The 20,585-nt window shown below is 34.1% G+C and overlaps 1 protein-coding gene across 1 annotated transcript in view; it reads left to right on the top strand.

The window, feature by feature from the left end:
* Window positions 1-20,585, top strand: part of MEI4 (meiotic double-stranded break formation protein 4) — a 128,164-nt gene that overhangs the window by 57,352 nt on the left and 50,227 nt on the right. The window contains exon 3 of the mRNA XM_054568843.1: window positions 17,121-17,252. Coding sequence (XP_054424818.1) covers window positions 17,121-17,252 — 132 coding nt within the window. The remainder of the gene's footprint in view (window positions 1-17,120; window positions 17,253-20,585) is intronic.

Genomic DNA, 20,585 nt, shown 5'->3' on the forward strand with positions numbered 1-20,585 from the left:
GTCCCTGGCAAGTTTTATTTCTTGACCTGGGGTTGGTGCTTACATGAATGTTTATTTTCTAGTTGTTAAAATGTTAATGCTTGTATGTCAGTGTGTGTGTGTAACAAAGCATTTTTCTGTATATAATTTATAATTTGCAATGAAGAGATCTTAAAATTAATAATTCAGTCACCATACTCTTGGAAACACAAGAAGACATGACACAAGTTGAGACCAGGAACGTGTGGGTCAGTATAAAGAGTCAACCCAATAACAATCTTGGTAGAAGATTCAGGCCTTCAGCACATTCAATAATGGGGTTTTTTTGGGTGCTGTTTTAATAAGAACAAAAATAAGAATCCTGACGAGGAGTAAAATCAAGTAAAAACCATATGGAAAAACATGTACAGTTTTGAAGTTTAGAGAAAGATTCTTTGTGTACTTCTAACAAATTTTTCCATCAGTTTAAATCTATAATTTTGGCAGGCATGATGTTGTTTCACCTAGACACTCCATTGCCTTTTCCCCACATGACAGAGAAAGATAGCAACTGGGAACTTATTTACAGTTGGATCATAATCTAGCTATTTTCAAGAATCTATCTTTTAATCAGTACTCCCTGTATATCGTCCCTTGTCCTTCTGTAGATGAGAAAACAAAAGAAAAAAAATGATAGTGATTATAGGAACAGAGTTTGATGTTGGCTTCCCTAAATTATCAGTAACTTCCTTTACATATCGAGGATGCAGCGGAGTCAGAGATTAGGGGTCAGGGCTTCCGCAGTGAAATGTAGCCGGCAGCGAATGGCCTGGGAGGCAGTGTCAGGAGAATGGCATGGACCCCTAGGGCTTGATTTGATTTTGTTTGTCATCTGGGTCTTCATTTTTCTTCGGCCTGCGGGCTGATTTCTGTTGAGCTAAGGCAGATTTATTGTCCATCAGAGGCCGAAACTAATTTCTGAATGTGCCCTCACTATTATGTAGTGCTGCTCCAAGCCCTTTAAGGCGTCTCCATAATATCTTTAATATCACTTTGGGTGAACATTAGAAGTGTGGAACTAGTATTTTATGACCGAGATTTTTTTTATTAACAAAAAGGGGTTACTACATCTTTTCTTATTGACATTTTAGACTAAACAGTTCTCTCTTTTTCTTACTTATAAAAGTTTGGTTTGATTTGCCCTTGATTTCCACTCATTCTAGAGTAACAACTGATCGCTTACCCTTTTCATTATGAAAATTTTTGTAAGCAATCCTCCTGTCTTCGTCTAGGTAGTTTGTTTTATTTTTCATCCTCACCCATACACAGCAATGTGGGTTGTTATTCCTTCTATAGGCACATGACTGTAAATGCAGTTATCTTGCTAAGTAATATTAGCTGAATTAAGCTAAAATACTGCCTTGCCTAGGTGTTTTAATACATTGTCAACTTTACTTTTGCTTCTTACTCATTCTCTTATAAGTAGATATTTTAAATTATTACTATTAATAGTAAATATTTAACTATTGTTGGCAATTTTTGAGCTTCAAATCTATCATTTCAGCATTGAGTGACCCATACCCAATCCAGTCCAAGCTGATACTGTTTAGAAAGACTAAGTCAAAACTTCAGATCCAGAAGGAGCCAAAGATGGACTGGCAATAAAATATTCTAACTTGACCTCAATTAAACATTTAAATAATTTAACCCCTAAATAATGCTTTGATATGTAAACTTATTGTAATTGTAAATACTACTATTTATAATGCTTGTTTCATGTTCAATTCCAGTTTGTCCTGATGAAATTCTTGTCATCATCTGCTATCACCATCATATTTATTTTTTAAAGACCATATTTGCTTACCCGTTTAGGCTATAATTTATATCATAATTCTTTTTCACACAGAATCAAGAACTGGGTTTATTAACAGGCTAGAGACTACAGAGGGTAAAAAATAAATACATTGTTATTCAAGCTAAAACCTTAGGCACCATTATACTTTCATGAATTTTAAAAATTAAAGTTGACATACAATGTTATATTAGTTTCAGGTGTATAACATAGCGATTAAATCTTAATATACCCTACAAAGTGATCACCACACTAAGACTAGTAACCATCTGCCACTGTACAGAAATATTATGATATTATTGACTGTGTTCCCTGTGTTGTACATAACATCCTTGCAACTTATTTTGTAACTGAAATTTGTGCTTCTTAATCCCCTTCCCCGTGTATATCAACCCTCCCACCTCCCTACCCATCTAACAACCATCAGTTTGTTTTCTGCATCTGTGAGTTTGTTTCTGTGTCATTCTCTTTATTTCTTAGATTCCACATATAAGTGAAATCATACAATATTTATCTCTCCATCTGACTTACTTCACTTAGCATAATACTCTCTAGGTCCATCCATGTGGTCACAAATAGCAAGATTTCATTCTTTTTTATGGCTGAGTAATATTCCATTATAGATATATACTACATCTACTTAATCATCTGACAGTAGACACCTAGGTTACTTCAAAATCTTGGCTAGCATAAAAAAAAAGTTGCAAGAGACAAACAAGTACATATATTTTTTGAATAAGTATTTTCTTTTTCTTAGGATAAATACCTAGGAGTGAAATTACTGTGTCATCTGCTAGTTCTATTTTTAATTTTTTTACCATTTGTTTTTTCAGACAGAGAGAAACATCATTTTGTTGTTCCACTGAGTTATACATTCATTAGTTGATTCTTGTACATATCTTGACGGGGGATGGAACCTGCAACCTTGGGCTATCGGAACAATGCTCTAAAGACCGACTGAGTTACCTGGGCCTAGTTTTAATTTTTTAATTTTAGTTTTAATTTTTGAGGAATCTCCATACTGTTTTACATAGTAACTGTACCAACTTAAATTCCCACCAATAGTGCATGAGAGTTCCCTTGTCTCTATATCCTGGCCAACACTTGTTCTTTGCTTTTGATTATAGCCATTCTGACAGATATGAGGTATGAAGTGGTATGTCATTGTGGTTTTGATTTGCATTTCCCTGATGATTAGTGATGTTGCGCATTTTTCCATGTCTCTGTTGACCCATCTGCATGTCTTTTTTGGAGAAATGTCTATTCAGGTCCTCTGTCCATTTTTAAATAAGATTGTTTGGGGCTTTTGGTGTTAAGTTGTATGAGTTCCTTATATATTTTGGATATTAACTGGCTATCAAATATACCATTAGCAAATATCTTCTCCCATTCAGTAGGTCACTTTGCAGGAACTTTTTAGTTTGATTTAGTCCCACTTGTTCACTATTGCTTTTGCTGCCTTTGCTGGAGGAGACATATCCAGAAATATATTGCTACTAAAACCACTGTCATAGAGTTTACTGTCTATTATTTTTTTCTTCTAGCAATTGTATGTTTTCAGGTCTTAAATTTAATCCATTTTGTGTTTATTTTTGTATATGGTGTATAAGAAAGTAGTGTAGTACAGTTTTTTTTTACATGTATCTGTACAGGTTTTTCAACACCGTTTATTAAGGAAACTTGTCTTTTCCCCATTGTGTATTCTTGCCTCCCCTGTCATAGATTAATTGGCCATGTAAGTGTAGATTCAATCCCGGGTTCTCATAAGACCCAGTATTATTGAATGTAGCTGTAATTCATCCTGTGTTCATTGCTGGATGACACCGGTGTGAAGTAAGTGTGTGTGTGCATGTTGTTTGCTTGTTTGTTTTTACTTTCTTAAATATTCTGTTTACCATCATTTTATCTGTAGTACAATTATATTCTTATTATATAGAAATTATCTCCAGTATAAGTGAGGTATTGAAAAAATGCAGAGGCAATATTTTTCCCACTCTATGGTTAGGTCCAGAGAAGTCCCTGAAAAGCAGAAACATCACAGAACCTGTCCTTGACAGTACCCTGCATCTTTTTGAAATATTTAGCTCTCTCTGAGGATAGAAATAGTAGGTTTCCTGTGTTGCAAGGAGCATCCTTGAGCTTTTGACCCTGGGGTTTCATTCCTTATACCCAGGGTCACCTTAGCTGCCTGATACAGAATCCTTGTTGGGGCTGTCTTTCCATTTACAGCTCTGCTGACCTGAGTTCTCATTGTCACCATGGCCAGTCAGGTTTTCTCTAGACTTTGCCTGTGCCATCTTCATTTCTTGTAAATCTCTACCATCTCGAATGAAGTTTGCCACATGCCACAGACAAAGAAATAATTAACTTAGCCTTTATAGACTCCTAAACATGTTGTCATTGCTCTAATCTTACTCTTACAACATTTTTTATTCTTCTCCAAAACTATTTTACTTTCTCTTTTTTTTTTCCCTTCCTTAAAATAGACTAGAATAATGCAGGCAGACCAGCTTTTAGGGCCCAGGTATTTGGTAACATGGGGAGAGAGCACTTATATATCTTCTGGCTTACCACATTTTTAAGTGCACCATTCCACAGTCCTGACACTCTTCATGTGTTCTGCTCACTGTGCTTGTTTTGATACCGACTTGAACTGCATTGGTGATGGACTGGAGAAATCTCAGCCAGTGTGTAAGATATAGCTCATCAGGATCTGTAAACAAGGCCATAGAAGCCAACAGAACACAGCTTTTCCAAAGTGGTATTAAATTGGACCTAGTGTTGTTTTTTTATTTTATTTTATATATGGTGGTTGTCATCTACCCTATTAGTCTAGAAAATTTATGTTGCCATATCACCTATATATCAGGATTTTCATTATGTTTTGGCATGTGTATGTTTACTGCCATAGTTTCATTGAAAACTGTTTAAAATCAGTGTCCTAGAAAAGTTTATTTTATATCTACTTTTCCAATAGAGCATATCTTGAAAGCATCAGAGGTCTTTCAAAATAGATCTTTTAATAAGGTAAAAAATCATGTGTCTCATTAAAACTATTACAGTATTTGACTTACATTTACAGGGTGGGGCAAAAACAGGTTTACAGCTGTGAGTATGTGAAACACAAGAGTTTATTCTTGTGTTATTATTTATTAATTATTGTATTATCTTCCATACAAACAACTGTAAACCTACTTTTGTCCCACCCTGTTTATCAATCTAATTGGTTTCTTAAACTCATGTTTTCATGAACTTTTTAACAAGAAATATCATCCTCAGTACAACTCTAAAATGAAGTGAAATTAATTTTCACAATTCTTCTTTTCCAGAAATTTAAAATTTCCTTCATGGTTTTTATAAATATACAAATTTTTTTATTATTTTTAAAACTAATCACTTGTTTTTACATGTTTCTACTGTGTGTTATGATGTTAGTATTCTATGTTATTATATAATTGTAATGTTTTTAATGCTTACATAGTGGATGCAACACAATTCCCATGTTGTTGGATATTTAGCTGTATAAAAATATAATTTCAATATAAATATACAGTAAATATGTTCTTTGGTTTAATTTTAATTTGGTTATTGTGAAGTGTTGAACTTTTTTTTCAAATGTTCAATTACCATTTCTATTTACTTCTCTGTGAATTACCTATTAATATTTTATATTAATATATTGGGTACTCAATAATGTTTTAATACTGTATTTTTGACTTCCTCCATTAACTTTTTTTGGTTGTATTTAACAGATTTCTTTCTTACAGTGTTTTAGTCACTCTTAGTTACTACTCTACACTTTTTACTTAGGTGATTGTTTTTTGTCTTACTTATTTTGCTGCTCAAACCTTAGAAAAGTCATTACACCTGACCAGAACTCTAATGGGTATTAGTATTATTTTCTGGTATTATTTCAGAGATTAAAACAATTAATTCCTTACATTACCTTTAATTCAGTTTGATGTGGATATCTGAATTAACCAGTGATCATTCCAAGTTCTTTCTATCCAAAGTTTCCATCACTTTGCCCTTTTTTCACCCAATGAGTATACTAACTTTTAAGTTATGCTATAGAACTGAAATTGGGTAGTACTCTTCCTCTGTTAAAGAGATCTACCAGTTAGTGCCTAGGGTATAAAAAGAGCCTTTCTTTTTTATTTGGAATTTAATATTTTCTAGATATACCTTAGTGTTGGTTTCAGTGTATCAATTTTGTTTGAAACCCGAAGAAGTCGTTCTGTTTCCTATATCTGATCTTTTGTTGATTCTAGGAAGATTTCTATACTTTGAGCTTTGATGATTTATTCTGATTCATTTGTTCTGTCTTCTTTAAGAACTTGTGATTTTCACAATGCCAAACTTTTATGTGTGCCTGCTTTTCTCATTTTCTTCACTTCATTTATGTCTTCCATGAACTATTTAAGTTTGCTTTTATCACTAGCTTTCTGAGAGCCTAACCCTTATTTATTTGGTCCCCAGGTTTTTATCTCTCTTGGCTGTGTACTCTGTAGTTTTACTAACATCCCACAAATGTTAGTGCCAGGATATGCTTTCTTTTGATGCAGATTAAAATGAAATATAAAAGTAGGTCTAAAGGAAACTTTAATATAAATGGGCATATAAGAGGAAAACAGACCTCTTAAGAATACCAAATAAAAGGAAACTACAGGGATCATTTTTCTTTTTTTTTTTTTTAAGTCTAACCTTTAGAAGTCCCTTTAGTACTGTTTTATAAGTATTGAACTACCTCTTGTGCACTAAAAATGTCTTAATTTCTGAAGAACAAAATTATAGATTAATATAATTGTGTCTAGCACACAATTATAGATTGATACATATTTTCTCTAAGTATTTTGAAGGTACTCATAATATGCCAAAGGCTTATGGCTTTTATTCTAGCTATTGAGGAATTCTGTGTCAGTCTAATTGTTTTTTTTCTGTGAGTATATATTATGCTTCCCTTATCTGTGAGTTTTTATTGCTATTATACCTGGAAAACTCTCTCCCTTTATATTTTCCTATATTGTTTCTTTTCCAGATGTCTCAATAAAAAAAATCTATATAAACATATATTACATCTCCTTATTCTTAACCTCTGTTCATGTCTACACACTCTTTCCTACATTCTGAATGATTTCTTTATATCAATTTTCAGCTTACTACTTTTCACTTTACCTCTGATCAATTTGCTATTTCTGTCATTCAGTGAGTTTTTATTTATAATCTTTTATTTCTCAGTTTCAGTTGCTTTTATCTAATTAATGTCTGAGTCTTTGGAGATCTATATTTGTTATTATTGTTTAAGAGATGATGGTTTATATTCAAGTTTATTTGGTCATTTTTTATTATTAGCCCATATTTGTCTAAATTTCATCTGTAAGTATTCCCAAGAACTAAACTGGGGATGCTTTCCTCGAGTGGTTTTTTAATGGTTTCCATGGTGAATTCTACCAAATATTTAAATAAGAATGCCAGTCTCCCAAAATCTTACAAAGAATTGAAGAGGAACATTAATAAACTTACTATATGAGGCCAGCATTACCCTGATACTAAAGCCAGATAAGGATACTACCAAAAAAGTAAACTACACAACAATATCCCTGATAATTATACACACACACACACACACACACACACACACAAATTATCAACATTTATCAAACCAAATTCAACAGTACATAGATAGGATCAAACACCATATTCAAGGTCAGTTTATTTCTGCGTGTGTCAACATAGGCAAATTAGTAAATGTGAAACACCATGTAAAGAACTAAAGATAAATAGCATATAATCATCTCAATAGATGCAGAAAATGCATTTGACACCATAACTCCCTTTCATTATAACAACTCGCAACAAATTGGGTAAAGAGGGAACATACTTCATTATAAAAAAGGCCCTATGAGAACCCCACAGCTAACATCATACTCAGTCATGAAAGACTGAAAGTTTTTCCTTTAAAATCAGGAATAAGACAAGTGTATCAACTGTCACCACTCAACAAAATATAGGAAGGAAGTCCTAGCCAGAGTAGTTATGCAAGAGAAAGTAATAAAAGGCATCCAGATCAGAAAAGAAAGAAGTGAATTTTCTCTGCAGATAATATGATCTTATATATAGAAAATCCTAAAGACTCCACCAAAACACTGTTTACACCTAAATAATGAAGTCAGTAAGTTTACAGGATATAATATCAACATACAGAAATTTCAATACAGTAGCATCTGAATATCTGAAAAAGAAATAAAGAAAATAATCTCATTCACAATACCACCGAAAACAATAAAATAATTAGGAATATATTTAACCAAGGGAGCAAAAGATCTTTACCCGGAAAACTATGACACTGATAAAATAAAGATATAGATAAATGGAAAAATAAACCATATTCATGGATCAGAAGAATTGTTAAAATGACCATGCTACCCAAAGGCATCTATAGACTCAATGCAATGCCTATTAAAATTCTAATGGCATTTTTACAGAAATAGAAAAGTTCTAAAGTTTGTATGAAACCAATGGGGTAGAGGAGGAGGTGTAAGCTCTCTGTAAAGCTGCAGGTAGGATGGGGGGAAAAAAGACATTTTTTTGTACTGCCATCTGGTTATCTTCTTTTCTTGGAGTCAAAAATAGCTAACCCTCCTTGGACATTACTATGTGCCAAACACTATTGCAAGTACTTACATGTATTAACTTACTTAGTTTTCCAAACATGCCTAAGAAATAGCTATTTTTATCCACCTTTTACAGATGACAAAACTGAGGTACAGAGAAGTGTGGTAACTCCCCAATGGGCACATAAATAGTACACTGACAGGAAGTTTGGCTTCAGAGTGTGGGCTTTTAATGACTAGATTATCTCACCTTTCAAAGATGAGGATAGTAATAGTATTAGTTATAGTGGCAGCAGGGAGGTAGATAAACTACATCAAATTATGAAATCTTCCTGTTAGGTTATGTGATGTAATTCTTAAGGAACATACAGATGATTACAGAATCCATAGTGTATTCCAAATGTTCATGAAATGCTATATAGCAATACCATTTTGAAAATAATTCTGATAATAAATTTTATTTCCAGCCTTTAATGGATTCAAGTAAATTTTTTTAAGCAAAAAGGGAATTAAAGGCGATGCCATATGTAATCTAGTTTTACTTCCTACCCATGATTCTCAGATTTGTTAATTTATCTTATCTACTATAGGAGGAAGATAATTTAGTTGTTTTCAATCCAGGGTATTGCACATGTTTAAAATAATACATACTCGGAAAAATTAAAAAGTAATTGATTCTTAAATGAAATTAAGATAATTCTATGTATATTAGTATGAAAAATAACAGAATATTTAAGAATGAATTATCAAGTGAAGTACAAGATGTCTTTGCTGAAAACTACAAAACATTTTTGGAAGAAATTATGGAGAAAAATTTTACATGTTCATGAATTATAAGATTTAATATTGATATGGTAATTGTCCCAAAATCAATCAGGAGATTCAACACAATCCCTATCAAAATACCAGCCATCACTTTTGCAGAAACTGACAAGCTGACACTAAAATTCATGTGGAAATGAAAGGGATCCAGAGTAACCAAAACAGCCCTAAAAAGGAGAGCAAAGTTGTAGGATTCATACATCCTCATTTCAAAACTTGCTATAAATGTACAATCATCAATATACTGTGGTACTGATATAAGTTAAGCATTAATATTAATGCAGTAGAACTGAGAGTCCATCAAGTAAATCCTTATATTGTCCATTGATGTCAACAAGGGCGCCACGGTTATTCAGTGGGGTAGAAATACCTTTTTGGCAAATGGTGCTGCTGGAACAACTGGATGCCCACATGCAAATGGATACTATATCAAAATTAACTCAAAATAGATCATATACCTAAAGAGCTAAAACAGTGAACTCTAAGAAGCAAACAGGAGTAATTGTTTGTGACCGGGGATTATGCATTTGTTTCTTACAAATAACACCAAAAACAAAGTTGTGTTATTAATGACACCATCAAGAATACAAGCAGTCATCCCATAAAATGGGAGAAAATATTTACAAATCATATATCTGATATGGGACCTGTATGGAGACTATCTAAATAACTCTTATAACTCAATAATAATAAAGATGAACAAACTATAAAATAGCAAAGCATTTTATTTAATTTTTAAATAAAATTTAAAATTATAAATTAAAAAATAACTTATTTAATTCTTTAAAAGATATTATTTAATTTTAGAAAGGGGAAGGAAGGGAGAAAGAGAGGAAGAGAAACATCAATGTGTGGTTGCATCTCCCATGCACCCTTCTGGGGGCCTAGCCCACAACCCAGGTGTGCCCTATACTAGGAATCGAATTGGCAACCCTTTGGTTCACAGGCTGGTGCTCAATCCACTGAGCCACACCAGCTAAGGCGCAAAGCATTTTAATAGATATTTTTGCAAGAAGCTATAAATGGCCAATAAGCACATGAAAAGATGCTCAAAATCATTAGTTATTAGGGAAGTGCAAATCAAAACACAGTGAAACACCACTTCCAGTAGAATTGCAAAAAGGAACGGGAAGGGGGAGGGAAAAGGAAAGGGAAATGGAAGGAAAGGAACAAAGAAAGAAACAGCAAGTGTTGAAAAGGATGTACCAAAGATGTGGAAGAATTGGAATCACTGTACATTGTTGGTGAGCATATAAAATGGTTTAGTAACTTTGGGAAGGGTTTAGGCAGTTTCTCAAGAGGTTAAACAGAGTCATGTCACTGAGCAATTCTAGTACTAGATATTATCCAAGAGAATTGGAAAAAATATTTCTACCCCAAAATTTCTACATGAATGTTCATTGCAGCTTTATTTCTAATAGCCAAAAAAGTGAAAACAACCCTAATGTCCTCATTGATGAATGGATAAACAAAAGTGGTATATCCATATAATGAGCTATCATTTAGCCACAAAAAGGAGTGAAGTACTGATACATGCTACAAAATACATGAACTTTGAAGAAATAATTATTCTAAATGAAAGAAGTCAGACACAAATGCCACATATAGTATCATTTCATTATATGAAATGCCCAGAGAGGCAATGCCATAGAGATACAATGTAGGTTTAGTGGTTGTCAAGGGCTAAAGGAAGGGGGAATGGAGAGCAACTTCTTATGGAATTTCTTTTCTGGGGTTCTGGAATTAGATAATTGTGTCAGTTACAGGACTGCATCCATATATACATATATATGATGTATGTATATACACTTACATACATACATGCATATGTAGAGTTCAGGTGCTGGTGTGCGCAGGAGGACTTCAGGTTGCCAGTTTCTGTGTAGACAGGGTCATGGGAGGGTTATTGCCAGAACAGGTTGAATTTGCAAGGTCTTCAAGGAACCTAAACTTCTGGATGGGCAGCTGGAATAAACCTCACCAGCTTTCCTGATATCCACACTGCTGACCCACTATGCAACAGCCAGAATCAACAGAGAAGCCTATGTCTCTTGGAGTGATCCATCAGTATCCTCTACTGAGAAATGTAGTATGTTGCTCATGTAAAGGAGGGATGTTTAAAAGAATGCTGTCCATTATTGCAGATCATATATTGAAGAGTGAATTTTGGAGCTCAGGTAATAAATTGATTATTGGCTCATGCTGCTGTTTCTTATGCTATAATTGTCATATGTATCATGTCTGCATATAAGATAATTATATTTTTACTTTAGGTTGTCATTTACAGAATTTTTTTTTAACTTTAAGCTGTGTTTTAAAGAAATTAAGGGGAAAATAATCTTTTCTGTATACCCAGATAGTTACCATTTTGGTTTCTTTCATTCCTGCCTAAAGATTCTCATTTCCCATTAGTATCATTTCTCCCAGCATAAAAGGGAGGGAGGGAGGCAGGGAGGGATCCTGCTGCCTCTGCTGGAAACTCTATCGTCATTCAAAAGGGATGCCGTGATTCTGAGTAATCTAAGTAATTCTGACTATGTACAAAAGATTGGATGATTAGGATAATTTAAGAAGAATTAAGAAGAATCCAGAATCTTCCCTGAAAAAATTTTAGAAGTATAGTTTTAGTTCCCTTAACTCAGAAAGCGTTCCTGAAGAATGTTCGAATAGATATTCCAGTCTGTCTGCTATGGATTTCCCCTCAGATTATTCAACATTCATATACTCCCTTTTTTGCTATTCAGACTTTCCCAAAATAGCAATAGCAATAATAATAATGAAAACATAATGCACCAATGCTCTAAAGAAAAAAATCTATAGACCTCAAAAAGAAGGATTTGAAATCTCAATCATTTCATGCGATGTAATATTTCATGTGATCATGTGATGATCATGCCTATGTTAGTTAAGTTATAATTTCAATTTGAAACTTTATAATTTGTGGACCAAATTATAAAGTAAATCTCTGCCAAATACCCAACACACACACAATTTCTATTGACTTTCTTCCTCCACCACATTCCCACTTTGCCCTTAACCAGAACCTCAATTAGTTAGATTTACCCAGAATTTCATCCCTGAATGATCTGATCTTTTAGTGGCCTCATTTCATGAAGCTGCTACAGCATTCCAAACTCATGTTTTCCCTACCACTGAGGTCAGTTGCCCCAGCCAACATGAGAACCCTCTTTTCTTTTTCCTGCTATTGGTACAGTGTCATGAAGAATTCCATATAGCCAGGTGGAAATCTCAACTTCCAGTTCACAAAACCATTGTTGGGTCCTTTGGTAGCAACCATTTTTACTTGTTTATTTAGGCTTGTAAACCAAAATCCAGTGTCACAAGTATGGGAAGAACACTTTGCCAATGAATCATTAGAAGTAATATTGAAAATTCCCTATCTTACTTTAATACTCCAGTTCTTGAGCCCATGTATTCTGTGGCCAGGGGAGAAAAAGCATCATATATTGGTCACTGGTTTAGAATATAAATTTCCTATTATTCAACTTTATAAGGAGTGGTATTCTAGTTGGAACTAATTGCTCAAGCAATACATACTTCTGCATTTAGTTCCTACATGATTCCAATTTTGTGTATAGTACAGCTGCTTGATGATGGGGTATTGCTGTGAATACATGACTGTAAATAACACCCAATTCAAATGAGCAACTCTGGGCATAGAGTTTTTTGGTATGTTACAACAAGGAAGTCATTCAGTCCCTAGTGAGGACAAATACCATAAACGAATATTTTTTCTATAAAGGATAATATATACTTGTCAAGAAAAGTATGGCTTTCTCCCCAAACCCAAGGGCCCCTCTTTGTAATTTTCTTACTAGGGTCAGCTACAGACTTCATATTGTATACTGATTAACTACAAGAACACTGGATCTTATTGGTCATAAGATCCAAGTAGCAGAACTTCTTGTTCCCCAGCTTAGACCAGCTAGAGATCTTTATACAGTATTCTACTCTGGGCTCTTCTTAGGGTTTATGGCCTTAACATTTACTGTGTAATTAGAAACACTGCCTCATTAAGTTTATGATATTCTTCAGAATTCTTTTATCTTCTGCACAGGTCACATAGACAAATTTACTAGGCATGTGGTAGGAGTTTCCACCCCAGCATATGTCAAGATTTCAATCTGACACTGAGCTCTATAAGCCCTCTAGGTGAATATATAGATCAAAGCACCTTTGGGAAGGCTGAGTTTATAGGAATGACTCCCCTAAACCACTAGACCACCCATGTAGCATCTTGGTGCTTCTGACAAGATTAAGAATTTTAAAAAGTAGGAAGCCTTCGAACAGCTGCAGGATGAGCGAGAACCATACCACCTCTGCCACCATCTGCACCAACAAAATGCATGACCTGTGCCTTGCTTCTCTTCTTCCATAATCTCTTCTAAATCAAGGTCTCAGATGAATAGTTCTGATTGACAGAATGCAAATCATATCAAAAACTCTAACTTCAGAGAAAACTGGGAAAATTTTTTTCTAGCTCTCCAGTCCCTGAAATACAGGAAGATGTGCTAGAACAGATAGAGATGGCGTGGGTATTAGGCGAGTGTTTCCATGGTATCCACCACAGTGGCCTTGTATAAAATGTTATTGTTAGCCCTGGTCTCCTTATCAGCCTCTCTCAAAAGTTACACTGTATTTACAGAAAGGCAAGTGTCAATAAAGTTGTAAGGAAGAAGAGAGGCCATTTTTATAATAGTGTTCACAGAATTTTAATTACCTAATGATTATATACTTAGTTTTTGCTCTCATATGAACTTCAGTCATATTGGGGAGACAAAAGTTCATAGCTATGTTATGGAAAATGTTTCTTGGTAAAATTTTCTTCTTAGCAATGTTCTCTAATAGGACTCTACTAACTCTAGAAAAATAGATTTCACTTATAGTGTTTAACTTTTCAAGAGTCAGTGAATTAACCTTATATAACTTCAATACTTTTATATTATCCTCCTACAATATAATTTTTAATCCTTATTGAGCATTTACTAGGTGTTAGCACTGTGTTAACCATTTTTATTGTCTAACTTAATATGTACAACAATTGTAGGAAGTAGGTGCTATGACAGTCACTATTTTGCAGCTGCAGAACCTGAGACATAAAAGCTTATGTACATTGCCAGTGTAAGTCAATAAGCTGTGGAGCAGGGATTAGACTCAGGCAGTGTTAGGAGTCAGATTCTGCAAACCTAGCCTAGTCACTGCAGTCCCTTTTATTTTACTGTGAACTTTTTCTTCACTTTAAGTTATCTCATATCTTAAATACTGAGAAAGTAAGTACATAAACATTTAGAGCATTAGCAAAATACCCAACAGAGGTTCTTAGAACTTATTCAGATAAGGGTACTCTTTCTTCAGACACAAACACAAATGTAAAATTTCTGAAAAGAATAAGTATACTGGAGAGTTATGAAGGGTATGAGTCTTAGCCAATTACATATTTAAGAAATAACAAAATAAATAACTATGATTTCTATGGTAATATATTGATATGGTCTTATTATTAAGTTGGTAAATAAATTGATTTAGAAAACTATTACCAATATGTCCCCTAGAGCAAGAGATATAAAGGAAAGAATAAACAAATGGAACTATATCGAATTAAAAAGCTTCTGCATGGCTAAAGAAAACATCAACGAAGCAAAAAGGGAACCAACCATATTGGAAAATATTTTTTTTTGTCTACAAAATATATAAAGAACTCACATTACTCCACACCAGGAAGAGAAACAATACAATTAAAAAATGGGCAAAGAACCTGAACAGACACTTCTCCAAAGAGGACATAGAGAGGGCCCAGAGACATATGAAAGATGCTCAGCATCACTAACCATCAAAGAGATGAAAATTAAAGTCACAATGAGATAACACTTCACACCAGTCAGAGTGGCCATCATAAACACATCAACAAACAAGTGCTGGCAAGGTTGTGGAGAAAAGGGAACACTAGTACACTGTTGGTGGGAATGCAAACTGGTGCAGCCGCTGTGGAAAACAGTATGGAATTTCCTCAGAACTAAAAATGGAACTGCCTTTTGACCTGGCAGTTCCACTGCTGGGATTATACCCTAAGAGTCCTGAAACCTATGCACCCCAATGTTCATAGCAGTGTTATTTACAATAGCCAAGTGCTGGAAACAGCATAAGTGCCCATCAGTAAATGAGTGGCTCAAAACTGTGGTAATTTACAAAATGTAATACTACACGGCCAAAAGAAAGAAGGAACCCCTACCCTTTACAACAGCATGGATGGAACTGGAGAGTGTTATGCTAAATGAAATAAGCCACATGGTGAAAGACAAATATGATATGATCTCACCTGTAACAAGAATCTAATGAACAAAGCAAACAAGCAAGCAAAACAGAACTGGAGACATGGAAATAAAGAACAAACTGACAGTGACCAGAGGGGAGGGGGAAGGGGGATAACGGGGGAAAGAAGGGGAAGGGTCAAGTCAAGGCACATGTATAAAGGACCCCTGGACAAAGACATTGGGGTGGGGGGGGCTGAAAATGGGAGGTGGGTAGGGCAAGGGGGAGTTACAGGGGAAAACTGGGGATAACTGTAATTGAACAAGAAACTAAAAAAATATTTTCCTACAAAAAATAAGAAAACATTAATAGCTACTTATGCATGTCTATAATTATAATAAAAATTGCTTTTGAATTCTATAATCCTTTAACTTTCTTATTGTCATTGATTAACTTTTAAGTTAAAATACATCATTAATATGTCAATTTGATAAATATCTGCATTCCCTAAAGGTCACAGTTAACATGTTTCATTTAAGTATATTAACCATTTAAACATTTTATATATAAAAGCAGTATCTTCTTAATATGCTTTTAAGCTCATATACAAAAATCACAAGGTAGATACTGTTTCTGGGTTTGAGATTCTCCTTAAAGCCTCCTTTCTCCCAGCTATTTTAAAGAATATATTTAATGAATTTCCAATTATGCTTTATATACATTTTATTTAATGTGATTAATAATCAAGTGGTTTTCTTCCTAATAACTATATGTGAAATAGTTTGCTGTCTCCAACTGTTCTTTTAACTTTTTTTAATTGTGAGTACTTTTGCTGCCTCTAGATAAAAATTTAGAGCTTCTCATTTTTATTCCTCACTCTGAAGTGCCTAGCTTTTGACTTGTGCAGAATAGAGAAGTCCTCCCTCCCACCTGTCACTCTCCAGCATGGAGGTGGGACGCAATAGTACATTAATAGCTCCACCACTGACATTTCCAAACTTTTCTTTCATCCTTTTCCTATATTTATCTATCTATATCTATATTTATATTTATACACACACACATCTACATCTAGTACCTACAGGCCTAAGAGTTGTTTTGTCATATTTTTTATTCACTCTAAATCATTACATCCTTTTTTTGATATGGCAGGTGAAATTGTCATTTTAGTACCATGTCATACAATTCAAAATATTAACTGCTATATACAATTTCATTTATTATGATAATTTATCTATTTCCTATTTTTTTCTTGAAACTGACCTAGAATTCTGTTGACTTTTTATACTCCCCACAGCATGGAGCTTAGTAGTGAAGTCTTAGAAAATGCCCACGAAATATAAAGGGTCCAGCAGAAGTAATGCCTACTTGAGTTGGGTTGGTAGGGTAATAATATGGGTGTAATAATTTATAGTTTTAATTTGAGCACTTCACCTAAAATGTCATATGGTGTGCCTGAGTGTAATATTGTTACGTTACAGAATTACATGCTTATAATTTTGTAATAAAAGATTTTGTAATAAAAAAGGGTCATTATTTGTGCTGGACCCTAGATTTTAACCTGGCTTGATAAAAAGTAGAAACCTATTCACTTTTATCTTCAGTTTCAGGTACAGCATTATGTCTCTCAGAGTCTGGTAACCCTGGGAAGTTGCAGCTTGTTAAGAAAATCTATAATATCTCTGCTTCTATCAGAAGTAAATAGCTTCATTGATGATTTGGATGCCATCAGTCAGGTACTTGAAACTGTAACTTTCCTTTATTGTTAATACAACTGTAGGCTTTTTCTTCCCTGTCTCCTTACTTCTCTTCTTGCAAAGCTGATGTTTTAGTTATTACCTTATTTCTAATATATGGGAATACTGTTACTGCCTACTTGAAATTATAGAAAGATACTTCAAAAAATAGTGTTCAAAATAATAGCATCTTATCATCTGTACTTGTATGTATGTGCCAGAGGTGCCGCTGGTAACAGCAAAGGAATGCTTAAGCGAATGGCCTGAAATCTCCATGCAGGCAGCATGTTCCTATGGCAAGGCAGTAAGAGAAAAGGGAAAAAGAAAGGGTGCTAAGTGGAGACCAGCCTCTGACCAGTGGTTCTTTTTCCTAATTACTCATGAGAACCATCTGGCTAACTTTTAAATATCTTGTTACCAAGCCAAATACCAGTCGTATTAAATGGAGGTCTCCGTGGTAAAGGCTCTCCAGGTGATTCCAGTGTATACCCGAGGTTGAAACCAGTGCTCTAAGCCCTTTATATGTACCAAGTCTTATATCACTGTTGATGAATATATCTGAGGAACAGCAGTCATTCCCATATTTTACTGTTGACACCGGTATATTATATATCCATTTTGTTAGCTTATTTAATATTATTGCTGTTTCTATGGTAGAAGTAAGTACAAGTAAAGGAAATCAGAGGCAGGTAGAAATGTTTTGGTAAAGAGGAAAAATTAATAATAAAAATATATGTGTATAATTTCAAGTAGCTTTTAACTAAATTCTTATACCTGAGTTCTCTATATTTAATGACATATTCCAAACATATTCTATAATCTAAATGAATTCAGTGAATAATGGTAAACCACCTAGTCAGAAATTTTTTCAAGTGACTACTAAATGATAAACTCTCTTAAGAACTCTGTTAGGTAATTTTTTTAAAAGCAATTGCTACTAAGCTCAAGGACTTAAAAGTCAATTTGAGAAAGAAATAAGGCATATATACTAATTGGAGGGAAAAAAAAGTGAAGCATTAAAACACATGGTGCTGTTTGTAGGAGCTCCAAGATCAAGGAATTGATCAAGGTAGGTTGCAAGTCCCTGAAAAGACTTCATGGGAAAGAAACAACTTGAAAAATACCTTTGAGTTGAAAAAGAGAGGATAACAGAATATAGAGGTACCAGGTGTTTTTGTGAACATGTGTGCCAAGGATTCTGAGGAAATAGGTGAGGGCATGGCATTTAACAACAGGAAGTAATGTGGAAAGTTAGTTTAATGAGATAATTTGCATGGAGAATAACAATCTACAGAAATTTTATTTAATTTTCACAATACTTCATGAAACAGTTATAATTTTTACCTAGTGTATAGATAAAGAAATCAAAGCTTAGAGCAGTTAAGCAGCTTGACCAAGATGGCAGAAAGAACATATGCTAAAGATATAACTCAAACCCTGGCTTTCTGATTGTTATGCCACTAAGATAATGCAAGAACAGTAACTACTTTTCTGCTGGTAATGTGTGCTAATATGCTTTACATGAACTTTCTCTGTCGATTCTTCTAATAGCCCATCATGATGTTAGTATTGTTGTCTAAAGACAAGGAAACTATTGGTTCACTTCAGCCAATTTATGTCTAAAAAGATGCATGAATAGGTATGGAATTATAGGGAGTGCTGAAGAGACTCCAGGCCTTGCTTTCATGAATGACCCTCATAATAACCACACGGCAGAGTTTAGCTTCCAGAGGAATTGCTGCCTTTGCCATTATGACTAGGAAGCTGCCTGCTGAGGGAAGGAGCTACATTATGGCAATAATGAAATCATAGTCAGAAAGAGAACAAGGACTCAGAATGGTAAGGTGGAATGGGAAAAGCAGATACACAAACAAGAAAAGGAGACAAGTTGAATATATATGCTAGATGATTATTTTAAACGTCAGGCTAAAATGGTTAACATTTTTGTCAGATATAAGTAATATATGTTTATTATATATAATGTGAATTTTGCAGAAAACCTATAAATAAAAATATAAATATTAAAATCACTCTTCAAATTTTATGTTTTCTTTAAATCTCTGGGACAGAGTTATTTGGTCCTCCAGAATACTGATATTATACTGTACATAATTTTGTATCCTGCTTTCTTACTAAGGAAATGTGACTTTTTTTTTTAGTGACTCAGAAGTATTTCATGATACCTCATGTTCCTTAATTTATTTAGTCTTTTGTTGGACATAGAGGTTATTGCCGTATGCATTTTGATCTTTGATATAAAACTTAACCCATTTTCTGAAACTGATTCATGGAGATATATTTCAGAAGTTGACTTTATTAAATTAACTACATTCAACTCTTATTGGTGATTTGTATCCCAAACTTACATATAAAGATGATATATTAGAAGTATATAAAATATCTAATTATTTTTTAAAATAAAATTTCTCAAAAATTCTGAAATATAATTTAAAAAGTCATGAAAATTTACTGTTAAGAGTGTCCTTCCCAATTGCTAAAAATCTATAAACAAATAGTGAGTGAATTAAAGACAAAAGGCAGTACTGAACTGTGGTTCTAGAGATACAGGTAACATGATGTGAGCCCTGTGACTGCCTCAAATTTTGGGTTGGGGCCCTTTCTGAACTGGCACAGGCAGAGCCCAGGCAAATCATAGCAGCTCCCAGACCTGAAGGGGCAGAGGTAGAAGTTCAGGATCACTGATGTCAGGGTCATGGAGAGAAGAAAACTGTGAAGAGGGAGAGCTCAAGAAATTTATACAGAAGTTTGTTGATTATTTGTTGAATACTAAACTACACATGTGCAGGGAGACACTTCACAAGGCCCAGTGAAGACAAACCACTCAGTAAAGAACCACTACAAAGAAACTGTGAACTGAACAATGACCAGAGCTCACCCAGCTCTAAAGGCAATCTTAATTCTATCCAGGCATATTGGCAATACCTTATTTAATACTCTGAACATTCAGTAGAGACCCTAACAGTTAGCAGTATGGTGATTTACAGTCATAGGATAAAGACTATGCTAGATGGATTCTAACAAAGCTTATAAGCAAGCCTTGAGAGGATCTTGCTGATTCACAGCTAGATTAACTGCCTGCTAGAACAACATAACACGGAACCTCAACAACATGCTACCTTCAGTGTCCAGCAGCCATTCAGAAATCACATGTGAAGAAGCTAGAATGTATAACTGATAAACATAAGAAAAAAAAATTAATGAAAATAGAACCAGAAATGACAGAATTAATGGAATTAGCACACAAGTCCGAAAATAGCTGTTATAAAATATGTTAAAAGAAAATATGAATAGTAAGAGGAAAATAGGAAATTA

This window comes from Pteronotus mesoamericanus, unplaced genomic scaffold, assembly GCF_021234165.1.
Source record: "Pteronotus mesoamericanus isolate MK-2021 breed Mesoamerican mustached bat unplaced genomic scaffold, CSHL_Meso_final contig_20, whole genome shotgun sequence".
Classification (NCBI taxonomy): domain Eukaryota; kingdom Metazoa; phylum Chordata; class Mammalia; order Chiroptera; family Mormoopidae; genus Pteronotus; species Pteronotus mesoamericanus.